The following is a 21,672-nucleotide window of genomic DNA, read 5'->3' as shown; positions in this document are numbered from 1 at the left end:
TCTGCTGCTCCTGCTATCATTATTGACCTTGCTTCATTTTGACCCTGGCTTCACTGACTACGCTCCTGCTCTGAGTTTGGTACCTCGTACACTCCTGGTTTGACTCGGCTCGTTCACTACTCTTGTTGCTCACGGTCTTGCCGTGGGCAATTCCCCCATTTCCCTTAGCTTCTGTGTACCCTTGTCTGTCGTGCACATATTGAGCGTAGGGACCGTCGCCCAGTTGTACGCCGTCGCCTAGGACGGGCCGTGCAAGTAGGCAGGGACTGAGTGGTGGGTAGATTAGGGCTCACCTGTCTGTCTCCCTACCCAGTCATTACAATATTATATCAAAAATATTGCTCTAAAGATTATTTTTTAAAGGAACATTTTGAACAATGCCTTCCAAAATAATGCAAAAGCCACAATAAAAGAAAATTAGCTGGTTTATTAGTTATGTAACATTTTTTTTAACCAACTGTAATTAGCACAAGCTACAACTTAAAAAAAATTAAATTAACAGTAAAAAGTTATTTCTTTTAAATATTTGTTAAATTCACACGACAAAAAAGAAATAAAAAAAAGTGCATATCACAGAGGAACAATTTAAGAAGTAAATGAAAAAGTCAAAAACAGTTTAGTGTTTAAAAATGTACTTAAACGTTTCTACTTTTTCAATAGCTTTTTTTTTTTTTTGAGTGCAACGTACTTAAGTTCTGATCATTATAGGGAAGTCCATGTGTCGATTTCCACTTGCAAACTCTAGGACTTCTCTCATAATCGCAAATAAAAAGTCATGGTTGGCAGCCTCATACAGAGCTTTATGAAACCATTGTTTTCGTGCACTGTTCCCTACATTGTAAAACCTTGGTATAAACAAAGGATCGCATAACTTTGTTGCATATCTCACCTTTGCCTGTACATGTTTAACATTGTTGTTATGATCCAATATTGCTAACTGGGTTCTTGCCACCAAGTCTTCAACAAAAAAAGGATCTTGTTTGGGTCGGTATTTTGAAGTGGCACCATGATAAACCTCAAGCGCAGAACTATTGCAAAAAGTAGACACATGTCTAAGGTCTTGCTGGAGCTTTTTATTGAGCACTATTGTCTTAAGGGTGTTGTGTGCAGAGCCACCCTTGCATAGCCATTTCCTACGTTGACAGACAGCCTCTGGAATTTGATCATGATGGCAATGTTCATATTCCCTGTCTGCTTGCCATGAATGCGTGTTCACAACATGAAGTAGTAGAGAATTCCATTTCTGCACTAAAACATCAGGTTTTTCATCGCAGGTTCTAGCACACCACCACAGGTGCGACTTGACAGAGCTTACCCAAGAAGCTAACTCCGAACAATTTTTTTTTCGACTTGCACAAGCTACTTTGTTACCCACAGATTTGGCCAAATGCCAAGCGTCAACTTGATGAATAATAGAAGAAAACTCTTCTTTTATCATTTTTCTTATACCAGTACGACGACCTGTGCATAACATCTTCACATGCAGTTTTAGATCAAGCAAGTTCCGAAGGATTTTCTTGCAGGCTATCTTTTCCAAAGCATAAGATGGCACTCCACTCCTTATGCGTTCAATATGAAAATCAATGATCTTTTTAGATTGTATATCCATCATAGTGTACACGCAATATTTACTGCGGTCACCTGGGAGGTAAGATTTGCTGTCACCCGCTAAACAGACAGGACTTGCTGCCAGCATTCGAAAGTTTCTTCTCTGCTCTTCTTCCCACTGCTGACTTATGGTGGGAAATAAATATTGTACCTGGTTCTTACAGTATGTGAGTTTATTGATGGTCAAAAGTCCCAACAAACTGAATAAGTGTTGTGCCTTCAGAAAAGAAGATCCACTGCACAGTATTGCAGAAGACAGAAGAAGATTTCCTACAGGCATTTGCCCAATTTTGGGTTGGCTCTCCCATAGACAATAGCAATGTTTGTCAACACAGGTTACATACACGCTTATAAAAGAGCCAATACTTTTTTTCTCTATTTTGCTTATTGGTTTCCAACACCGCCCTTGATACTGACAAGGTACTTTATAGATAAGGGCATCAAGGCAGCTTTCGAATACCACAAATTTATGTTCCTTTACAGGATCATTGCGGTTAAAGCAGTCAGACACAAGGGTCACTTCTTTGAGATCTGGATCATAGTTACACATTTCTTCAGTTACTGTGGAAGAGTCTTTGACAGAATGGAAGATGGAGTCATGTCCATATTCTCTACTGAAACTGATGGAATCAATATCCATTGGTGACGTTGTAGAGGGTTGCATTGGCAGCTGAGTTTCCTGTGTAAACTGGAAGACATTTGCTGATGGAGAAACTCCCCTATCTAGTTTTTCAACGTCGCTACCATCTGTTTGTTCACTTTCAGAATCTGAGCTTTGGTTTTGATAATCGTCTGATGGGACAACATATTGTAACACAGGTGATCCTTCATCAACAGAGTTTTCAAGAGGTATTGGTGAAGAATCAGAATTTGTAGGTTTGACTCTTATCCTACACTGTACCCTTTTGTGATACTTTCTAAATTTTGTTTCAGTAGACACATTTCTGCAACCCATTTTGGGGTCCGTCTGTGTAAAGCAGTCCCTTCTACCGACATAAAAGTCTGTTAACACACCAATAGATCTCATTGTTGTATCAGCCATAATCCTTTGCCCGCAATGAAAACAAAAGCCAGAAGAAGGACCTGGATCTTCATAGACCGTCATCAACATTGGGGTAACTGAATCTTCAAGTCTTTGTCTCTTGAACGGTCGCTTTTGGAAGGCTGGGAGTGCAGGTGATGGAATGATATCAAAGATGGTGGGGATAGCATCTTTTCTTAAAGCTTTCCTCCATCCTTCAGCAACAACATATGAGCCTGGAGAAAAATGCTTAGAGCACATTCGATATTTGTCCGATTTTTTTCCTTCAAGCACCTTCTCAGCAAATTCCTCTAAATCCCCAAAATTCTGCCCTGTTTGTGCAAGCCAACGTTTGATCATCTCTTTGTTCTTAGGAAACACATGTAGGGTAACACCTTCTTCGTGATGTCGTCCACCAGAGGGACATCCCTTCACCATACACGCTGGCATCCTGTAAACCAAGAAAAAAAATAAAGAAGACCATATAGTAAATGCTATTAAATGTCTTTTTGTGGTCTGATAGAATGTTGATGTAGCTACACAAGAGATAATAAAAACTGCCGCTTTAAATAACCTTAGGATAAAATGTCAAATTACTTAATTAAAGGATTTATTTTAATGGGGTATCATCAGGATATGGAAGCTTTCCCCAGTCTGTTTGCAACACAGGTTGGGGAACACTGCCATAGTTGAGATTAGTTGGAAAATCCCTTTAACATTTCCAGTGCCACAGTGATTATGACACAGAGTATTTTTTATAACATGCAAAACTGACACAAATGATCATTTGGGAAAACCTCTTTAAACCTAGTGTATTTTCAGTTTTGTAGGACTACAAGATTATATTGTTTATAGCTCCTAGGGTTTACAAAGTAGTTGACCTCGCCACCATGGATGCCAAGCACTACATTGTAGGGATGTCGCGATACCAGAATTTGGACTTCGATACCGATACTTTGTGTAGTATTGCGATTTCGATACCAAAACGATACTTTGCCAACAGTACTAAAAAAAAACAACTTCTTCCATTTTTTGATGTGAGGCGCAAGGTGCGATGAATTTTGAATGTGCCTCACATTAATAGTAATTAACCCCATCATGTTTCTCAGTCATAATGGGTTAGTGTGTAAGGTACATGATGGGGTTAATTACTATTAATGTGAGGCACATGGAGGTTAAATTCATCACACCTCGTGCCTTACATTAATAAGTGAAAGAAGAAGCTTTTATTTTATTTTTTTTACAGCGTACACATCATAAATGACGGAACAAAAATTGTTGTGCAGGTTATTACGGCCGCGGCAATACTGAATATGTGTATATTTTATGTATTGAGACTTATTTGAATGTTTATTGTAAAAAAAGGTGTATGTATTACTTTATGTTTTTTACTTTATTTTTAAACTTTAATGTACCGGAATATATCAGATGTATGCCAGTACATTAGCTTGTATACGTATAGTACACAGGCAGTTGTTAGGATATACCTAAGTATGCTCTAACAGGAAATATGGTAAGACAGCCCTGGGGTCCTTCAATAAACCCTGGGCTGTCTGCCCATATGTGGTATGTCCCTCAATCGCGTCACAGGGTTTCCTGTGACACGATCCATTTTCCCCTGAATGCTGCGGTGGTGGTTGGCTTTGATCGCAGCATTCAGGAGAATAGCGGAGATGAGAGGTTTCTCTGATCTCCGCCGTTATAGAGCGGGGCTGTGGCTGTGTAATAATGTCCAAGCGCAGTAGTGCCGATTAGAACGGAGAGCAGGAAGATCCTACTGCACATGCGGCTAGTAAATAGTAGGGACGCGCGCGAGTTTCAGACAGTACGGGGCCAGGCATGAACGCACCGATTACGCTTCCTAGCCCCTGTCAATCAATGTAAGAAGGGAAGGAGGGGGGTTGAACTGGGGAGCGACGGAAGAGCAGTTAGGAGCAGCGGTCACGCCCTCGTTGCTCCAAAACCGCTCATTGGCATAAAGTTAATAAAACGGATTTCTCTACAAAGAAGGCAGTAAGCAGAAATTAAAAATAAACGTTAGAAACAGGTTAGTCTCCTCCAACATACACTGTTACTAGTTTAATACGGACATTCCCGTGACAGACTCCCTTTAAGCGTTTCTTTGGATCTTAAAGAGAACCTGCCAGCAAGATCATGCCACCCTAACCGCAAGCAACATCATTTATTGAACTATGTTTTACATCAAAGCAGGTCTCAATACTATTCTAATGGGCCTCACCAGTCAGAACACCGGTTCTCACCATTTGCCAAAGCCAACTGCAAATTACAAAATAGCATAACACTAAAATAAGAACAAAAATACGCAATTAGGTTGCTCAGCCAGAGATTGCTGCAGCCAGAAAAAAGGCCTGTGCTGCTTATAATCACTTCTATCAAGACTTGAGCCCCAGCTGCCCCTCACCAACAAATGGTGACACGTCACAAGTGGGGCCTGCCACAAAGTTTGAGAACTGCAGCATTTTAAAAAACAACATAGTGGCTTGCGGCCAGAGCTACATGATGGGCTCGGGAAAAAGTGTTTACTAGAAACGGACTGAGCTGCTGTAATAAGCACAGTCACCAATACAGACAAGTCACTGTGCCGGTGTAAACTGCACTCCAGCTGGAAGGCCACGGCCCCTTGACTCTGCGGATTGGTGGGGATCCCGAGGTTCCGACCTTACTAAACGGACCCCCCTTGACGAGCCAAAACGTACGCTCTGGCAGACTTGAATGGCTACCATTTAATACTACATTTACTCTGCAGCAGCCAGAAATGACCAGTCTGGCCAGACAAGGCTATCCCCGCAAAATCAGCTGTTTGCTGCATTATAAAAGGGGCTCTCTTGATCGGACAACCACTTTAGAATAAATATTTGATGAAAAGTAGAATGAAGATGGTTGTGAGTATAAATTATTGAGCTGTTTAATATATATTTTTATCAAATTTGTAGGTGAATACCAGATATTACATACTCACTATTTCAGTGTTTTTGCGAGAAAGAGAGCTTTTAGAGATGCAGACATGTGCGGTATATGTAATTTGCATTAGAAGTTTAAGTTACGCAGAGTCTGTACATGTCACGTATACCTGTATGCACATATTTTACAAATCTAAAAAACCGAAAATCTCCACGATCCAGATAACGGTAAACATTTTAGTCACAGAGTCGGCAAGTGTCCTGAAAGTCGCAAGAGGCGATTGGAAGAGCAACTTCTGATCTTCTCACCGATTTAATGGAAAAAAACAAACTGTTTCAAAACGCATAAGAAGGCAAGCGTTTGAAGTGTATTTTATTTTTTTACATGCAATTTTTCATTTTGGGTTATTTTGCACAGGTGTTTTTCGTAGCGTTTTTGATATTCTATCAAGAAGCCTATGGGAAAAAAAAACCCCCACCATATATAGAGAGCATGCTGCATTTTGATAAAACCGCCACAAACCGAAATCCTATGTTTGTACACATTTTCATACTTTACTAAAGAATTTAAACTAGCTGTCGCAGCACTTTGGTTGAAAAAAAATTAAAAAATGTTCTTGGCAGTGCAAGGGTTAAAAGCCAAAGTCCATTCCACAGAGAAACAGGAATACAATTTAACACAAGCCTACCTTTCTTACACACTGATGAAAGAGTTGAAATCACTTTGATGATTCAATGGAAACTGTAAAAGCACTGAAAATAAAAATAATAATAATAATTGATACGCTTGCATTTTAGCGAACAACATGTAAAGCGATGTTCACAAGAGCTAAAAGGTTGTGTGACCTAGAAGTGGTAGGTAAGGCATCCAATACCCAAACATTTTGCGTGAAAGGAATTACCCTGTGTTTCATGGACTATATTACCTCGTCAACTGACCAAGCGTGAAGATGTTGAGTGGTGTCCTTCATAGCAATGACACCTTTCCAGTCTTTTCTGGCAGCCACTACAACATAATACAGGAACGGAAAGTATCTTGATAATTGGGTCTAGTGGGAATGCACCCATCGAGAAAATTCCATGGTAGTCCCTTCAGTCAACTCCATCCTGAATATTCTCCCTTTACACAGCAATAGCCACATTTCCTGAAGATTAACCTTTCTGCCCTACAGGGAGGCTTCCAGTGGATAGCTATACAGACTAGGCCGCAGCTGCCACTTTCTTCCATAGCGATGCAATGTCCTATGGCAGCTATTGGATGACATGGCAATCTTATGTTATTATTGAGGCAACATTAAAGGGTTTTTTCAGTCTAAAGAAATTCATGGCCTATCTCATGAATACCTGATCGGTGGGGGTCCGACTCCAGTCCTCCACTGGCTGATCAGGTTTTGAAGGGGCCGGGGAGCTCGTACGAGTGCTGCTTCCCCTTCATTCCTTATCTGCTCGTACCGTGAATATTCTGACACACTTGTAGCAGTGGTTCACAGTTTTGCAGCCTTCTCTCATTCAAGTGAATGACTGTGATACTATGAACCGCCCAAGTCGGTCGGCGATTCACAGTACAAGCAGGTAAGGAATGAAGGGGAAGCAGTGCTCGTACGAGCGCCGCGGCCCCTTCAAATCAGCAGATCGCCAGGGGTGCCGGGAGTCAGACCCCCACCGATCGATTGATGGCCTATTTCTGAGGACTGGAAAACCCCTCCAAGGAGTTTTCAGATTAGGAAATTCCTTTTTGTTAAGACGGGTCCAAATAATAAGGTGCCACAGGGTCTGGCTGCAATCTGTGGGGGACCCAGCAACAAGTTTTCAATACTATAGCAGTACAACCACAGGGAAAATTCAGCATTACATAGTACCCAATAAATCAAGGAGTTGTCTGTGTAATACACGGATAGGCCAGGTCCTCCAGAGCTAAAGATACTCTCTCAACTCTGGTTAATAGACACACAGAGACTGGGGATACCCCTTTATTAACTCAGAATCCTGTTATAGGGTATTTGAAAATGGATTATCTAAACTAGACAACTCCTTTACTGAGCCCTAGTGTATCCGCAGGCACTGCAAAGCAGGACAGGAGCAGAATTTTAGTAAGGCCTCGTTCACATATGCGTTCGAGGCTCCGTTAGGGGCCTCCATCACAGATCCATCCAAGAAAACCGGAAACAAAAGCGCAGCATGCTGCGCTATGGTTTCCAGTAAAACGACAGAAACTCCATGGAAAATAATAAAGTCAACGGATTCTATCGAGTGCCGAAGGTGTCCATCGTACAATGGTACCGGCACTTTCTGTATTTTCATTGTTCTACTCCTTTAAAGAAGCAGAACAAAAAGACCAACGCAGATGTTAACAAGGCCTAAGGCCACGTGGGACAAACAAACGCCTCGGTCTCCGATTGAAAATCGGTGGTGGGGCAATTTTGGAGTTTTTTGGCGCGATTTTGAAGAGGAAACCGCGTCAAAATCAGCTCCTTAAACGTCTAAAATCGCTCCACCATCGATTTCAATGGCAGACAGAGGCGTTTGTTTGTCCCGGGCAAAAAAAAAGCGGAATGTCCTTTCTTGCCGCGGTTTCCGCCTCTGACCTCCCAATGAAATCAATAGAAGATCTGCGGCGCTCGCTTCCAAGCATTTTTTTCCTGTGGTCCTTGCATTGGTTTCAATGGCTGTGGGAAAAACGCCACAAAAACCGTGGCAAAAAAGTGAGGCAGGTTAAAGTCTGCCTCAAAATTCCTGAAGGAATTCTGAGGCCGATTTTTTGTGGCTGAAAAAAACCTCCATGTGAACAGGGCCTGAATGTATTAGAAATGTTTTTCCCTTCATTTAAAGGGGTTCTTACCTTACTTAAGCGATAAGTGCTATGCAGGTACACCTGTATTTGCATATTAATAGTGTGGGGAGAACACTCCTCTAACCCTATGTGGGTACACATGTATCAGCAAACATTGTCATTTTCTTTTACCTTCTGCTCTATTGTGTAATAGTCAGAAAATAAGCCTACATCCACTTTAAAGGAGATGACAACTTCTTTCTATATGCCTTGTAGGGCACATGGATATCATTGGGGTAGGGGGCCCCTGCCTAGTACCACCTCTATTATCCAAAGCAGGGACCCACTAACAAAGAGTGTAATACATGGCCGGCCTTTAATTATTACTGTTATTGTTTGGACGATACGCCCCCCAGCTTCAATACAAAAGAGTTGCCGTGATGACCATGGAGGCAATCTGTGGGCTCGTTCGCTATCTGCAAATGATGTAAGGTAGGTCTACAACCCCTTTAAATTGAAATTCCAAAATATAATGTTTGTACTAAAACCATGATCCACATCTACTGACCTGTTACGCTTGCACTTCTTCAATAGACTATAGATTGTTCTTTATGGCAAATAAGCTGCAGATTCCAGGCTGCCGTGACGTCGGGTGCATTTGCACACAATGATTTCTCCTCCACAGCGATTGTTCTGGTAATTATCTGTGAAAATAGAAGAAAATATAAGTTCTAGCATATGGAAATCTGCCGTCATTTGAAAAAATTAAGATGTCTGATGTGATGAGCTGAACTCTGTAATATTACTTTACCCCATGTGCATTGTACATCACCCCACCCCCCCTTACATTGTGACAGATGCGGTACTGCCGTGTTTATTGGTGGTCACACAATGGTACAGCGGTCCCTACAAGGTTCTCAACATCTGATGATGCAGCTGTTTTGGCTCCCACATATAATCACACCTACTCCATGACCAAAGTAGCCATGTATGTACCCTATGCTCCCAAATATGGGCAATGGCAGATTTATGTTTTTGCCTCCAATGGGACCGGCTAACATATGAATAATTTATATCCCTGAAGAGCTGAGATCGGTGACTACCAGCACCTTCTGATTACTGTGTACATCTTTACATGTAACTCCAGTCTTAAATGGCAACTAACCTTTCAACAAACTTTGCATAAATCAATAGTACAAGTAATTATAAGAAACTTTCTAATATATCTTATTACAGAAAAATGCCTCTTTTTCCACCTATCAGGAACTTCTCCCAATCCCTTGCACTAATCATTCACTCTCAATTCACTGCTAAAATCCATCCAGAGAGATCAGACAGATTATCAGACCACTGAGGGATCAGATAACAGCTGCCCATAGAAGTCTATTGAGAGGGGGGGGGGGGTAAGGAGCAAATGTGTTACATAGTTACAAAGGTTAAAAAGACACAGGTCCATCAAGTTCAGCCTCTCTCAATCAATTACACGTCACTCATTGCTAGATTATTCATAACCATTAATGCCATTCGTCAGTAGATAATCATCAACGTCCATAGGGCTCCATTAGCCTGACAGAGTGTCCTCTTGGCCTCAGTCCGGCTGATTTACGTCAGTTTCCCTTTTTTTTTTGTAGGATCGAATAGAATAGTAGAATACACTTCCATTCAGCCGAATCTCGGCCAAAAACATATACCGCGTTGTATATTTTTTTTTTTTTTTTATTTAAATGTTTTTATACATTTTTTTAACAAACATTACAAAAATTAAAAATTTCAACAACATCAGAGTAAAGAAAGTACCAGCTATAAAGTACATTATACACAATGTGAGATATAAAACACATGAAACCTATACAACATATAAAACTCTGAGAAGCTCCAAGTACATTGTCCTAGTATTATTTTCCCAAAATTGTATACATTATCTGCAATCACACTTTACCTAGGTTCAAAGCAGCCCTGCGACCGCAGTATCCCACTAAAAAGACACGGAAGAGAGAACACGTCATATCCTAAGACGTCCCACTCTATAGCGAAGGCAAATTCCGAAACACCTTCCACTGATCCCATATGGAAACAAAATTGTGCCTTGTACAAAGCTTTTTTTTTTTTAACATGGTATCCTATGGGTGACAGATGCCACTGTATGGCAAAGAATAGAAATAAAGGCAGCCCTCCAAAGGTCAAAAAAATTGATTTTTATTCACCCATCTGTGCAATAGAATGCAACGTTTTATCTGCTCAATGTAGCCTTTGTCAAGCAATGTGTGAACAGACATATCAGCGTATTTATACACCCAAATTGTGGGAGGAGTTTAACATGGTATAAAAATTCCAATATTGTGAGAATTTACTTATGATGATTTTGATCACCTATGTGGATAATCGTCACGACATCATAAATTTAATAAAATTACGCAGTGCAAATTTAATATAAATGACAGATCAAATATTCACATTAGGCAGCACAAATCAGATCAAATATTCACATTAGGCAGCACCTGTGATCAAAAGAGCAGGTGTATATAATCATGTAGATCGTAGAGAAAACAAACATGAGACAGAGGCACTCACCCAAAACGCTGAAGGAACACGCCATACAAGCATCACTGTTAGGGTATGTGCACACGATAACTGCAATTATGTCTGAAATGACGGAGCGGTTTTCAGGAGAAAACAGCTCCTGAATTTCAGACGTAATTGCATGTACTGCCGTTTTGCGGGGCGTCTTTTACGGACGTAATTTGGAGCTGTTCTTCATTGGAGTCAATGAAAAACGGCTCCAATTACGCCCCAAGAAGTGTCATGCACTTTGACGAGTCTGTTATTTTACGCGCCGTCTTTTAACAGCGACGCGTAAAATTACTGGTCGTCGGCACAGAACATCGTAAAGCCCATTGAAAGTAATGGGCAGATGTTTGCCGACGTAATGGAGGCGTTTTTTCAGACATAATTCGAGGCGTAAAACGCCTCCATTACGTCTGAAAATAGGTCGTGTGAACCCAGCCTTAGGGCGTCTAAGAAAGCCCATTGTGCATGACCACTAGCTGATCGCGTGATCGCAAACCACATGACCAGACCGGTTTAGCGTCCCTCGAGACAGCTAGCAACCAGATGAGGTCTGCGCATGCGCACAAAATGATCTAGACCGTATATCGCAGCAGAATGAATAACTATGTCATTACAATATAAACCCCTCTATCCCAGGATTCATTTCACCTAACCCAAGCAGCCAATAGAGGCATGCAAAACGGTTTGTTACAGCAGTGGTTTGCAATGAAATTAAACATCGCAATCTAACCGCTAGTACCATATAAGGTTCCGCTGACCCAAAAATTGAAAGAGGAGGATAGATATCAGATTTAACAAAAATGTTTATCATATATATCACATGTATGTAATTTCACATATAGAATATAAAAATGCAGTTGAGTCCCTCGGTTTGGGTGAGTGTCCAAATCAAATTCAATTCAATGAAGATACCTAAAGAATACAAAAAGAAGAGAATGAATTCTCAATATAAAAACAATAACAATTAATAATCTGTCATAATGTGGAAAATTCAAGTGTATAAAACCCAATAAAACATTTAATAGACCTTACTACATAAGAGGACAGTAGAACAGTATCTCTAGATAGTACCCAAAGGGACACCTAAATTCATATCACTTCCAGGAACTACATCTCATAAAAAAGCTCTAAGGTTGTACTCAAAGTTGAGGCCATTTGGTTGTAATGTATTGAGTTTGTTGATCCATTCAACCTCCCTTCTCTTTCCCTATCTCCCACTCTCCTGAGTGGCGGTATATGGTCAACAATCCAAAAACGGAGTTGGTTAACTCTATGATGGGTTTCACAAAAATGCCTAGGTAACGGTAAGTCTGTCTTTCTCGTATAAAACGTGGATTTATGTGTATTCGGTCCAGTTCTACATTCAGTCGTGGTCTCCTGTATGAAAAGAGGGGAGGAAGTTTGAAAGAGGGAATATCATAGAAATTACCCAACATGGGCCAGTGTTTCCGTATAGCACGCATAATAAGTGGACTATGTTCATCAAATGTTGTGACGCAGGGAATACGTCTCTCTTTAGGGGTACATGTTATAATTCTATCGCACCGCTTCATATCCTTCACTTTAGTGATCTGGGATCTAACTCATTTGTTAAGCTGAATTTCTGTCCCATCTCTTCCAGACGATCATTCAATAGAATTGTCATCAACAATCCTTTTGACTCTCAGCATTTGGCTAAGCGGAAGGGACCTCACCATTTTCCTTGGGTGCTGGCTCTCATATCTCAACAAACCAATGCGGTCCTTAGTTTTTACAAAGAGGTCTGTCAATAGACGATCTTCCTTGATATAAACGGTAGTATCCAGAAATTGTATAGATTCCATAGAGTTGACCATAGTGAATTTAATGTCCTGATCCACCATATTGAGATCCGTAAAGAAGTCTTGTAGGGCAACGTGACCCGGCCCAAATGAGGAAAACGTCGTCTATGTATCGTCACCACCCCAAAACCTTGGAAAAGTGGTGGGACACATAGACAACAGATTTCTCATGGTCCGCCATAAAGATGTTCGCGTATGTGGGGGCCACATTCAACCCCATAGCAGTGCCCCTAAGTTGAACAAAAAAGTAATCACAAAATAAAAAATAATTACACGTAAGTATCAATTCGAATAGGTCAACTGCAAAACTTTTGCATTCAGAGGAATAGTTTGTAGTGTTGAACACTTTTTTAATACTAGACAGCCCTCTCTCATGATTAACCCCTTCCTGCATTTTCACGTACAGTTACGTGATGGGAACTGGGGTCTTATCGCAATTCCACGTAACTGTACGTGAAGGAGCCGAACCAGCGACATAACCGCCGGGTCACAGCTGTATGTTACAGCTGGCACCCGGAGGTATCGGCCAGAACCGGAGCTAGCCTCCGACCCGACCGATTAACCCCGCACATGCTGCGTTCAATAGAGATCGCAGCATGTGAGGAGATTATAGTCACCGGCACCCCAGCAACGTGATCGCTGGGTTGCCGGTGGCTGCAAAGGCGATCGGAGGCCTAATACTTACCTCCGGGTCTGCCAGGAACTAAATCCTCCTATGCCCCGCTTGCCGGCAGGACCCAAAAGGAATCCGGTACCATCGGCAAGATGGCGCTGGCTCAGCTTCCGGCTCAGAAGCTGAGCCGGCGTCATCAGCAGTGGGTGTCCGCTGTATGATACAGCAGACATCCCACGGTAAAGGCAGGAACCGGAGCTAGCTCCGATTCCTACCATTAACCCCTTCAATGCAGCGATCCAATGCGATCGCTGCATCAAAGTGGACTGTATCAAATCGGCAGCCTGCCACGCGATGGCAAGGCTGGCGACTGCTACTATGGCGACAGGAGGCCTAACAATGGATTCCTATCTGCCATTACGGAAGCCGATTAGGCCCCGTCCGCCCGTGAAAAACTGACAATTCGAATACATTGCACTACATAGGTAGTGCAATGTATGAGAACATTAAACAAACAGTTGGACCTTCAAGTCCCCTAGTGGGACTAAAGAATAGCGTAAAAACAAAGTAAAAATAAAAGTTGTAAAAAATACAATAAAAGTTTCAAGTAATAACATAAAACACAATCGCCCTTTTTCCCTTATCAAGTAATTTATTATTGAAAAAAATAATAAAGCCATACATATTTGGTATCGCTGCGACCGTACGACCTGAACTATAAAAATATTATGTTACAGTGAAGGAAATAAGTATTTGATCCCTTGCTGATTTTGTAAGTTTGCCCACTGTCAAAGTCATGAACAGTCTAGAATTTTTAGGCTAGGTTAATTTTACCAGTGAGAGATAGATTATATATATAAAAAAAAAAGAAAATCACATAGTCAAAATTATATATATTTATTTGCATTGTGCACAGAGAAATAAGTATTTGATCCCCTACCAACCATTAAGAGTTCAGCCTCCTCCAGACCAGTTACACGCTCCAAATCAAATTGGTGCCTGCATTAAAGACAGCTGTCTTACATGGTCACCTGTATAAAAGACTCCTGTCCACAGACTCAATTAATCAGTCTGACTCTAACCTCTACAACATGGGCAAGACCAAAGAGCTTTCTAAAGATGTCAGGGACAAGATCATAGACCTGCACAAGGCTGGAATGGGCTACAAACCATAAGTAAGACGCTGGGTGAGAAGGAGACAACTGTTGGTGCAATAGTAAGAAAATGGAAGACATACAAAATGACTGTCAATCGACATCGATCTGGGGCTCCATGCAAAATCTCACCTCGTGGGGTATCCTTGATCCTGAGGAAGGTGAGAGCTCAGCCGAAAACTACACGGGGGGAACTTGTTAATGATCTCAAGGCAGCTGGGACCACAGTCACCAAGAAAACCATTGGTAACACATTACGCCGTAATGGATAAAAATCCTGCAGTGCCCGCAAGGTCCCCCTGCTCAAGAAGGCACATGTACAGGCCCGTCTGAAGTTTGCAAATGAACATCTGGATGATTCTGAGAGTGATTGGGAGAAGGTGCTGTGGTCAGATGAACTAAAATTGAGCTCTTTGGCATTAACTCAACTCGCCGTGTTTGGAGGAAGAGAAATGTTGCCTATGACCCAAAGAACACCATCCCCACAGTCAAGCATGGAGGTGGAAACATTAGGTTTTGGGGGTGTTTCTCTGCTAAGGGCACAGGACTACTTCACCGCATCAATGGGAGAATGGATGGAGCCATGTACCGTCAAATCCTGAGTGACAACCTCCTTCCTTCCACCAAGACATTAAAAATGACTCGTGGCTGGGTCTTCCAGCACGACAATGACCCGAAACATACAGTCAAGGCAACAAAGGAGTGCCTCAAAAAGAAGCACATTAAGGTCATGGATGGAGCTGAAGATCCGAGTTGCCAAGCGACAGCCTCGAAATCTTAATAATTTACAGATGATCTGCAAAGAGGAGTGGGCCAAAATTCCATCTAACATGTGTGAAAACCTCATCATCAACTACAAAAAGCGTCTGACTGCTGTGCTTGCCAACAAGGGTTTTGCCACCATGTATTAAGTCTTGTTTGCCAACTGGATCAAATACTTAAGAGAGTGAATGGGGATCCTAAGTTTGTGTTTTTGAGGAAACTTAAATATTTGGTTGATAATGCCTTTGCTCTCGATGTGATAGACAGGGAGCTACATGACTTCTTATTTCCTAAACACCCAGTCACCCCTCTTATATATTGTCTTCCAAAAATACACAAGAATTTGTATAATCCACCAGGGTGCCCGATTGTGTCAGGTAGAAATTCTCTATTCAGTCCTTCAGCCATCTTTTTAGATAAACTTTTAAGGAGTTTTGCTACACAAGCCAGGTCATATGTCTGGGATACAGCTGATTTTTTTTGTCTAAGATTCGCAATCTACCCATACCAAGGGGGAGCCATTTTAGTTTCCTTTGATGTGGTCTCATTATATACCTCCATTAATCATGAGAGAGGGCTGTCTAGTATTAAAAAAGTGTTAGACACTACAAACTATTCCTCTGAATGCAAAAGTTTTGCAGTTGACCTATTAGAATTGATACTTAAGTGTAATTATTTTTTATTTGGTGATTACTTTTTTGTTCAATTTAGGGGCACCGCTATGGGGTCGAATGTGGCCCCTACGTACGCGAAGATCTTTATGGCGGACCTTGAGGAATCTGTCGTCTAAAATTCACACAAATCTTTATCAGTAATTTTGTTTATGAATGAATTGGTAACCAAGGTGTCTAGTTCACGAAGATATGTGAACGTAGGGACCCCTGATAGCAATGCGTAGACATTGGTATCACTAAGCGGACTCTCCATTTCCTGCAGATAAAGGGAGGTATCCATAACAACATTGGCACTCCCATTATCCGCAGGTTTGATTATAAGGTCACTATTATCTGTCAACTCTTTGAGTGCCAGATGTTCGGCTCTTGTTGAATTTCCATGAATATATTGCATCCTCTGCAAAAAAATAGTTTTTCATAAGGATGAACTCAAGAAGCGATCTGACGAATTACATTTTTTCATCAGGAAACCCTGACTTTCCTAAATATAAAAGTGAGGTACCAATGCCCTGTCGATGATCAATTGAGGTGTAAAGACTCCCCACAACAAGGGTAACCAGGGCCGACTGGCCAGGAACCAAAAGATCATGGATCCTGACCAGGAAGTCCGAGGTATCCTTGATGTGAAAGTCTGCACCACTTTTCCAATGTTTTGAAGTGGTGGCGATACATAGACGACATTTTCCTCATTTGGTCCGGGTCACAGGTTGCCCTACAAGACTTCTTTACGGATCTCAATATGGTGGATCAGGACATTAAATTCACTATGGTCAACTCTATGGAATCTATACAATTTCTGGATACTACCGTTTATATCAAGCAAGATCGTCTATTGACAGACCTCTTTGTAAAAACTACGGACCGCAATAGTTTGTTGAGATATGAGAGCCAACACCTAAGGAAAATGATGAGGTCCTTTCCACTTACTCAAATGCTGAGAGTCAAAAGGATTGTTGATGACAATTATATTTTGAATGATCGTCTGGAAGAGATGGGGCAGAAATTCTGCTTAACAAATGAGTTAGATCTCAGATCACTAAAGTGAAGGATATGGAGAAGTGCGATAGAATTATAACATGTACCCCTAAAGAGAGACGTATTCCCTGCGTCACAACATTTGATGAACATAGTCCACTTATTATGCGTGCTATACGGAAACACTGGCCCATGTTGGGTAATTTCTATGATATTCCCTCTTTCAAACTTCCTCCCCTCTTTTCATACAGGAGACCACGACTGAATGTAGAACTGGACCGAATACACATAAATCCACGATTTATACGAGAAAGACAGAATTACTGTTACCTAGGCATTTTTGTGAAACCCATCATAGAGTTAACCAACTCAGTTTTTGGATTGTTGACCATATACCGCCACTCAGGAGAGTGGGAGATAGGGAAAGAGAAGGGAGGTTGAATGGATCAACAAACTCAATACATTACAACCAAATGGCCTCAACTTTGAGTACAACCTTAGAGCTTTTTTATGAGATGTAGTTCCTGGAAGTGATATGAATTTAGGTGTCCCTTTGGGTACTATCTAGAGATACTGTTCTACTGTTCTCTTATGTAGTAAGGTCTATTAAATGTTTTATTGGGTTTTATACACTTGAATTTTCCACATTATGACAGATTATTAATTGTTATTGTTTTTATATTGAGAATTAATTCTCTTCTTTTTGTATTCTTTAGGTATCTTCATTGAATTGAATTTGAATTGGACACTCACCCAAACCGAGGGACTCAACTGCATTTTTATATCCTATATGTGAAATTACATACATGTGATTATATATGATAAACAATTTTGTTAAATCTGATATCTATCCTCCTCTTTCAATTTTTGGGTCAGCGGAACCTTATAGGGTACTAGCGGTTAGATTGCAATGTTTAATTTCATTGCAAACCACTGCTGTAACAAACCGTTTTGCATGCCTCTATTGGCTGCTTGGGTTAGGTGAAATGAATCCTGGGATAGAGGGGTTTATATTGTAATGACATAGTTATTCATTCTGCTGCGATATACGGTTTAGATAATTTTGTGCGCATGCGCAGACCTCATCTGGTTGCTGTCTCGAAGGACGCTACACCGGGCTGGTCATGTGGTTTGCGATCACGTGATCAGCTAGTGGTCATGGGCAATGGGCTTTCTTAGATGCCCTAACAGTGATGCTTGTATGGCGTGTTCCTTCAGCGTTTTGGGTGAGTGCCTCTGTTTCATGTTTGTTTTCTCTACGATCTACATGATTATATACACCTGCTCTTTTGATCACAGGTGCTGCCTAATGTGAAGATTTGATCTGATTTGTGCTGCCTAATGTGAATATTTGATCGTTCATAATAAATTTGCACTACGTAATTTTATTAAATTTATGATGTCGTCACGATTATCTACATATGATGATTTTGATCACCTAAGTAAATTCTCACAATATTGGAATTTTTATACCATGTTAAACTCCTCCCACAATGGGGGTGTATAAATACACTGATATGTCTGTTCACACATTGCTTGACAAAGGCTGCATTGAGCAGCTGAAACGTTGCATTCTATTGCACAGATGGGTGAATAAAAATCCCTTTTTTTGACCTTTGGAGGGCTGCCTCTATTTCTATTCTTTGCCTGACATCTGGGGACTCTAAAGTGGGATTCCTGGAGGCTTGCACCCTGCTACCCTGGAGGTTGTTGTACTACTGCGCTGCTCACTTTCTCTATTTGGACAGATGCCACTGTATGTCATCCGTCATAGGTAATGGATACATTAAACGGATATCATTGTCTATGGGTGACGTATCCGTTAAACGTATGACTAGTGGCATCATTCACCCAGACTATAATAGTGGTATCCATTTAACGCATCCATTACCTGTGGCAGATGCCACACAGTGGAATCTGTCACCCATAGGCTCCCATGTTAAAAAAAAACAAACAAACAAACACTAACATATACGGCGCGGTATGTTTTTGGAGGGATCCGGCTGTAAGGAATAGTGTAGTCTACTATGCTATTCTATACTACAAAGAAAAAGGGAAACTGACGTAAACAATCCTGATGGAGGCCAAAAGGACACCCATGACCCCAGTTCACGACGTATCCGTTTAATGGATAACATTAAAGTCTTTGTTGAAGGATGATACTGCCAGGCATTTGTCACAGCCTATGCTTAACATATACATGAGGAGCTTTTTCCCGATGTTAAACGTATTCAAAAATCGCAATGTAAACATAGACTTAGGTTCCACCCGCTAGTTTAGGGAAAACTAAGAATTAGAGAGGAGAAAACGGCTAAATAATGCAGAATACAAGTCATATAACAGCCAGAAATAGTGTTATTCCTCATATACACACGATAGCTTAGGCTTTTTCACATCTGTGGTTCCCGTTCTGACGTTCCGTCTGAGCTTTCCGTCAGAACGAGACCCTGAACAGACACAAACTGAAACAGATGGAAACCAGAGGTTTCCGTTTCCATCACCATTGATTTCAATGTTGACGGAGCCGATGCCCATGGTTTCCGCTTGTCTCTGTTGTGCACCGGACCCGTCGTTTTGCCGGAAGCAATAGCCTCTGGTTTCCGTCTGTTTAGGGTCCCGTTCTGACGGAAAGCTCTGGCGAAACGTCAGAATGGGACCCCAACGCAGATGTGAACAAAGCCTTATTCTGTAGAGTCACCTAAAAAGTTAAGTAAACTTGAAAGGGTTATTCCCAAAATCATAAATTATCACCTATCCACAGGATAGGTGATTATTTTCTGATCGCTGGGACCCCCATCGATTGTGAGACTGGGGGTCCTGTACCCCCAGATGTTCCTCACGGCTCAACCGCGAGGACATTAAATGGACCGGCGGTCAAGCACGCACGCTCCCGCTCCATTCAATATCTATGTGAACGACGGAGTACAACGCAGTTTCCGTCATTCTCATAGACAGTGGAAGGCGCGGCAGGGACATACTCGAGCGCCACTCCATTCAAGCTTCTACTCACTGCGGGGAGTGCAGTAAAGAGGATCTGGGGGTTTGGAACCTCCGTTTTCATGTTCAGTGGGACCCCCAGCGATTATAAAATAAACACCTATCCTGTGGATACGTGATCGTTTATGATTTTGGGAATACCCCTTCAGGCTGGCGAAACACATAGAATGAGTCATGCCGACACCCAATGAATGCTGAAAAAGTGATCATGTTGGATTTCTTCGGTCGGTCGGCAGAAATGACTAGCGTACAGCATGATTGGCCAATTGCAAATAATGTTTTATTTTATTTTTTGTCACTAGCTCCCTGATCTGCTAGTTTAGTCTGGCATGTTGATAATCGGGATTGTTCAGATTGGCAGCATTGTGGCCAATCCTAATCTTCGGTGTATGGCCAGCCAATGTCTGTCAGGGAAGGGAAAAGCAAAGGAAATGTGAATTCCTCCTGGCAGCCCTTGTCCTGCAAATGGAAGGAGCAGTTCTGATAATAACATCCTATTAAGGAATTGCTATTTATGCACATCCTACCCTCTGCAGAACATCTCGAAGGTAGAGCATCCCTTACATGGCTTACACATCACGTGCAGACAATCTGCGGTAACGCATGCACGCAGCAGTTCATTACCAGCGGAAATTCCACCACTGCCCGTACATTATACTTACTCGGGGTCACCGTCACAGTGAGATTTGGAGCAGACAAGAAACAAGTACTTCACACACCGCCCCGGTGCACGATGGGAGACGCAATTCCAACCGTCTCTCAATAGACATGTGACACGTCATCGCCGAGTGCTCGGAGCAATGCACGCCGGTCCTTGTAGTCCATACATTCCTAGTATTCTAACAGAGTAAGCGACGCCGTCTACCCATTGCATGCCGGGAAATGTAGTTTTAGCTGGATTTTTGCCGCAGTTTCGTTGGAGGCCACACGGTAGATTGCTAGTGCGTTTCCCAGCGGTGTATTCCCGGCTGTTAGACCTCTATGGAGTGACAGGTAAGGGGTTAAAATGTGGCAGAGCGTATAGGATGTATATAGCTGCAATATACGGCCTCAACTGAAGTCTGAGGTAAAATATTGTAAATATATAAAATGTACAGAAATTGCTATATATATAACGCTAGTCATAGTGACACGTTTCTGGTACCATGTCATTGCAGCTGTTATGTCCAGGATATTTTGTATATGTGGAAGGATTGCATTGAGCTGCACTGAACTTTTGTGGGGTACAATGTTGTCACGCTGCAGTTGACATGCGATATTTCTTGGCACATCCAGCCTATGTACGTTAGCTTTTATGTAATATAATGTGTATTCCCTGGGTGTTAGTTAGATGGGGCAAACAAAATTGATTGTTCTTTTGCTCTCTGGGGATAAGCGGCACCAAGGGTCATGCGGCCGCTTATCTCTGAAAATAAACATGAATGCTCAAGTTGGACGTTCGGCTATTAAACGTGAATGGACATCTTTAAAGGGAGTCTGTCAGCAGAAATGTACCTATCAAACTAGCAGCAGAGTAATCTAGTGTAGTCTCACCTGAGTGTAATTTTCCGTTTTCACATGGGTGCCGCCTTTGCAGAGAAAATCACTTCATAAAACATGCAAACAAGCATTTTGGCGCAACGAGGGCATCACCGTTGTTCCAGAATGCTCTGTCTTCTCTTCCCAGTTATCCCTCCCGTCTTTCATTGATTGACAAGGGCCAGGCAGTGTTATAGCCGAGTTCACGCCTGACCCCGTAGTCTCCTAAACACACACGCGTGGGTCTGCTTCATAATCGGCGCATTCGCAT

At 41.7% G+C, this 21,672-nt stretch overlaps 2 protein-coding genes across 5 annotated transcripts in view; one reads left to right on the top strand and one right to left on the bottom strand.

Annotated features, from left to right (window-relative positions):
• Nucleotides 1–458: 458 nt before the first annotated feature.
• The window catches only part of LOC142750570 (uncharacterized), a 30,194-nt gene continuing 8,980 nt past the window's right edge, over nucleotides 459–21,672 (bottom strand). The window contains exons 1-5 of one of the 3 annotated variants that reach the window (XM_075859583.1): nucleotides 20,546–20,665; nucleotides 8,889–9,024; nucleotides 6,477–6,556; nucleotides 6,240–6,303; nucleotides 459–3,080 (exon numbers count right to left, since the gene is read on the bottom strand). In XM_075859583.1, coding sequence (XP_075715698.1) covers nucleotides 689–3,079 — 2,391 coding nt within the window. In that variant the 5' untranslated portion in view covers nucleotide 3,080; nucleotides 6,240–6,303; nucleotides 6,477–6,556; nucleotides 8,889–9,024; nucleotides 20,546–20,665 and the 3' untranslated portion in view covers nucleotides 459–688. Of the gene's footprint in view, nucleotides 3,081–6,239; nucleotides 6,304–6,476; nucleotides 6,557–8,888; nucleotides 9,025–20,545; nucleotides 20,666–21,672 lie in introns of those variants that run through there. The other 2 variants (XM_075859570.1, XM_075859577.1) reach the window with 2 other exon arrangements.
• The window catches only part of NFXL1 (nuclear transcription factor, X-box binding like 1), a 121,147-nt gene continuing 119,796 nt past the window's right edge, over nucleotides 20,322–21,672 (top strand). The window contains exon 1 of one of the 2 annotated variants that reach the window (XM_075859561.1): nucleotides 20,322–20,431. The gene's annotated coding sequence lies outside the window, so the exon portion shown is untranslated. Of the gene's footprint in view, nucleotides 20,877–21,672 lie in introns of both variants that reach the window. The other variant, XM_075859555.1, reaches the window with a different exon arrangement.

Source organism: Rhinoderma darwinii, chromosome 1 (genome assembly GCF_050947455.1).
Source record: "Rhinoderma darwinii isolate aRhiDar2 chromosome 1, aRhiDar2.hap1, whole genome shotgun sequence".
Classification (NCBI taxonomy): Eukaryota; Metazoa; Chordata; class Amphibia; order Anura; family Rhinodermatidae; genus Rhinoderma; species Rhinoderma darwinii.
This window is presented reverse-complemented; position numbering and strand designations above follow the sequence as displayed.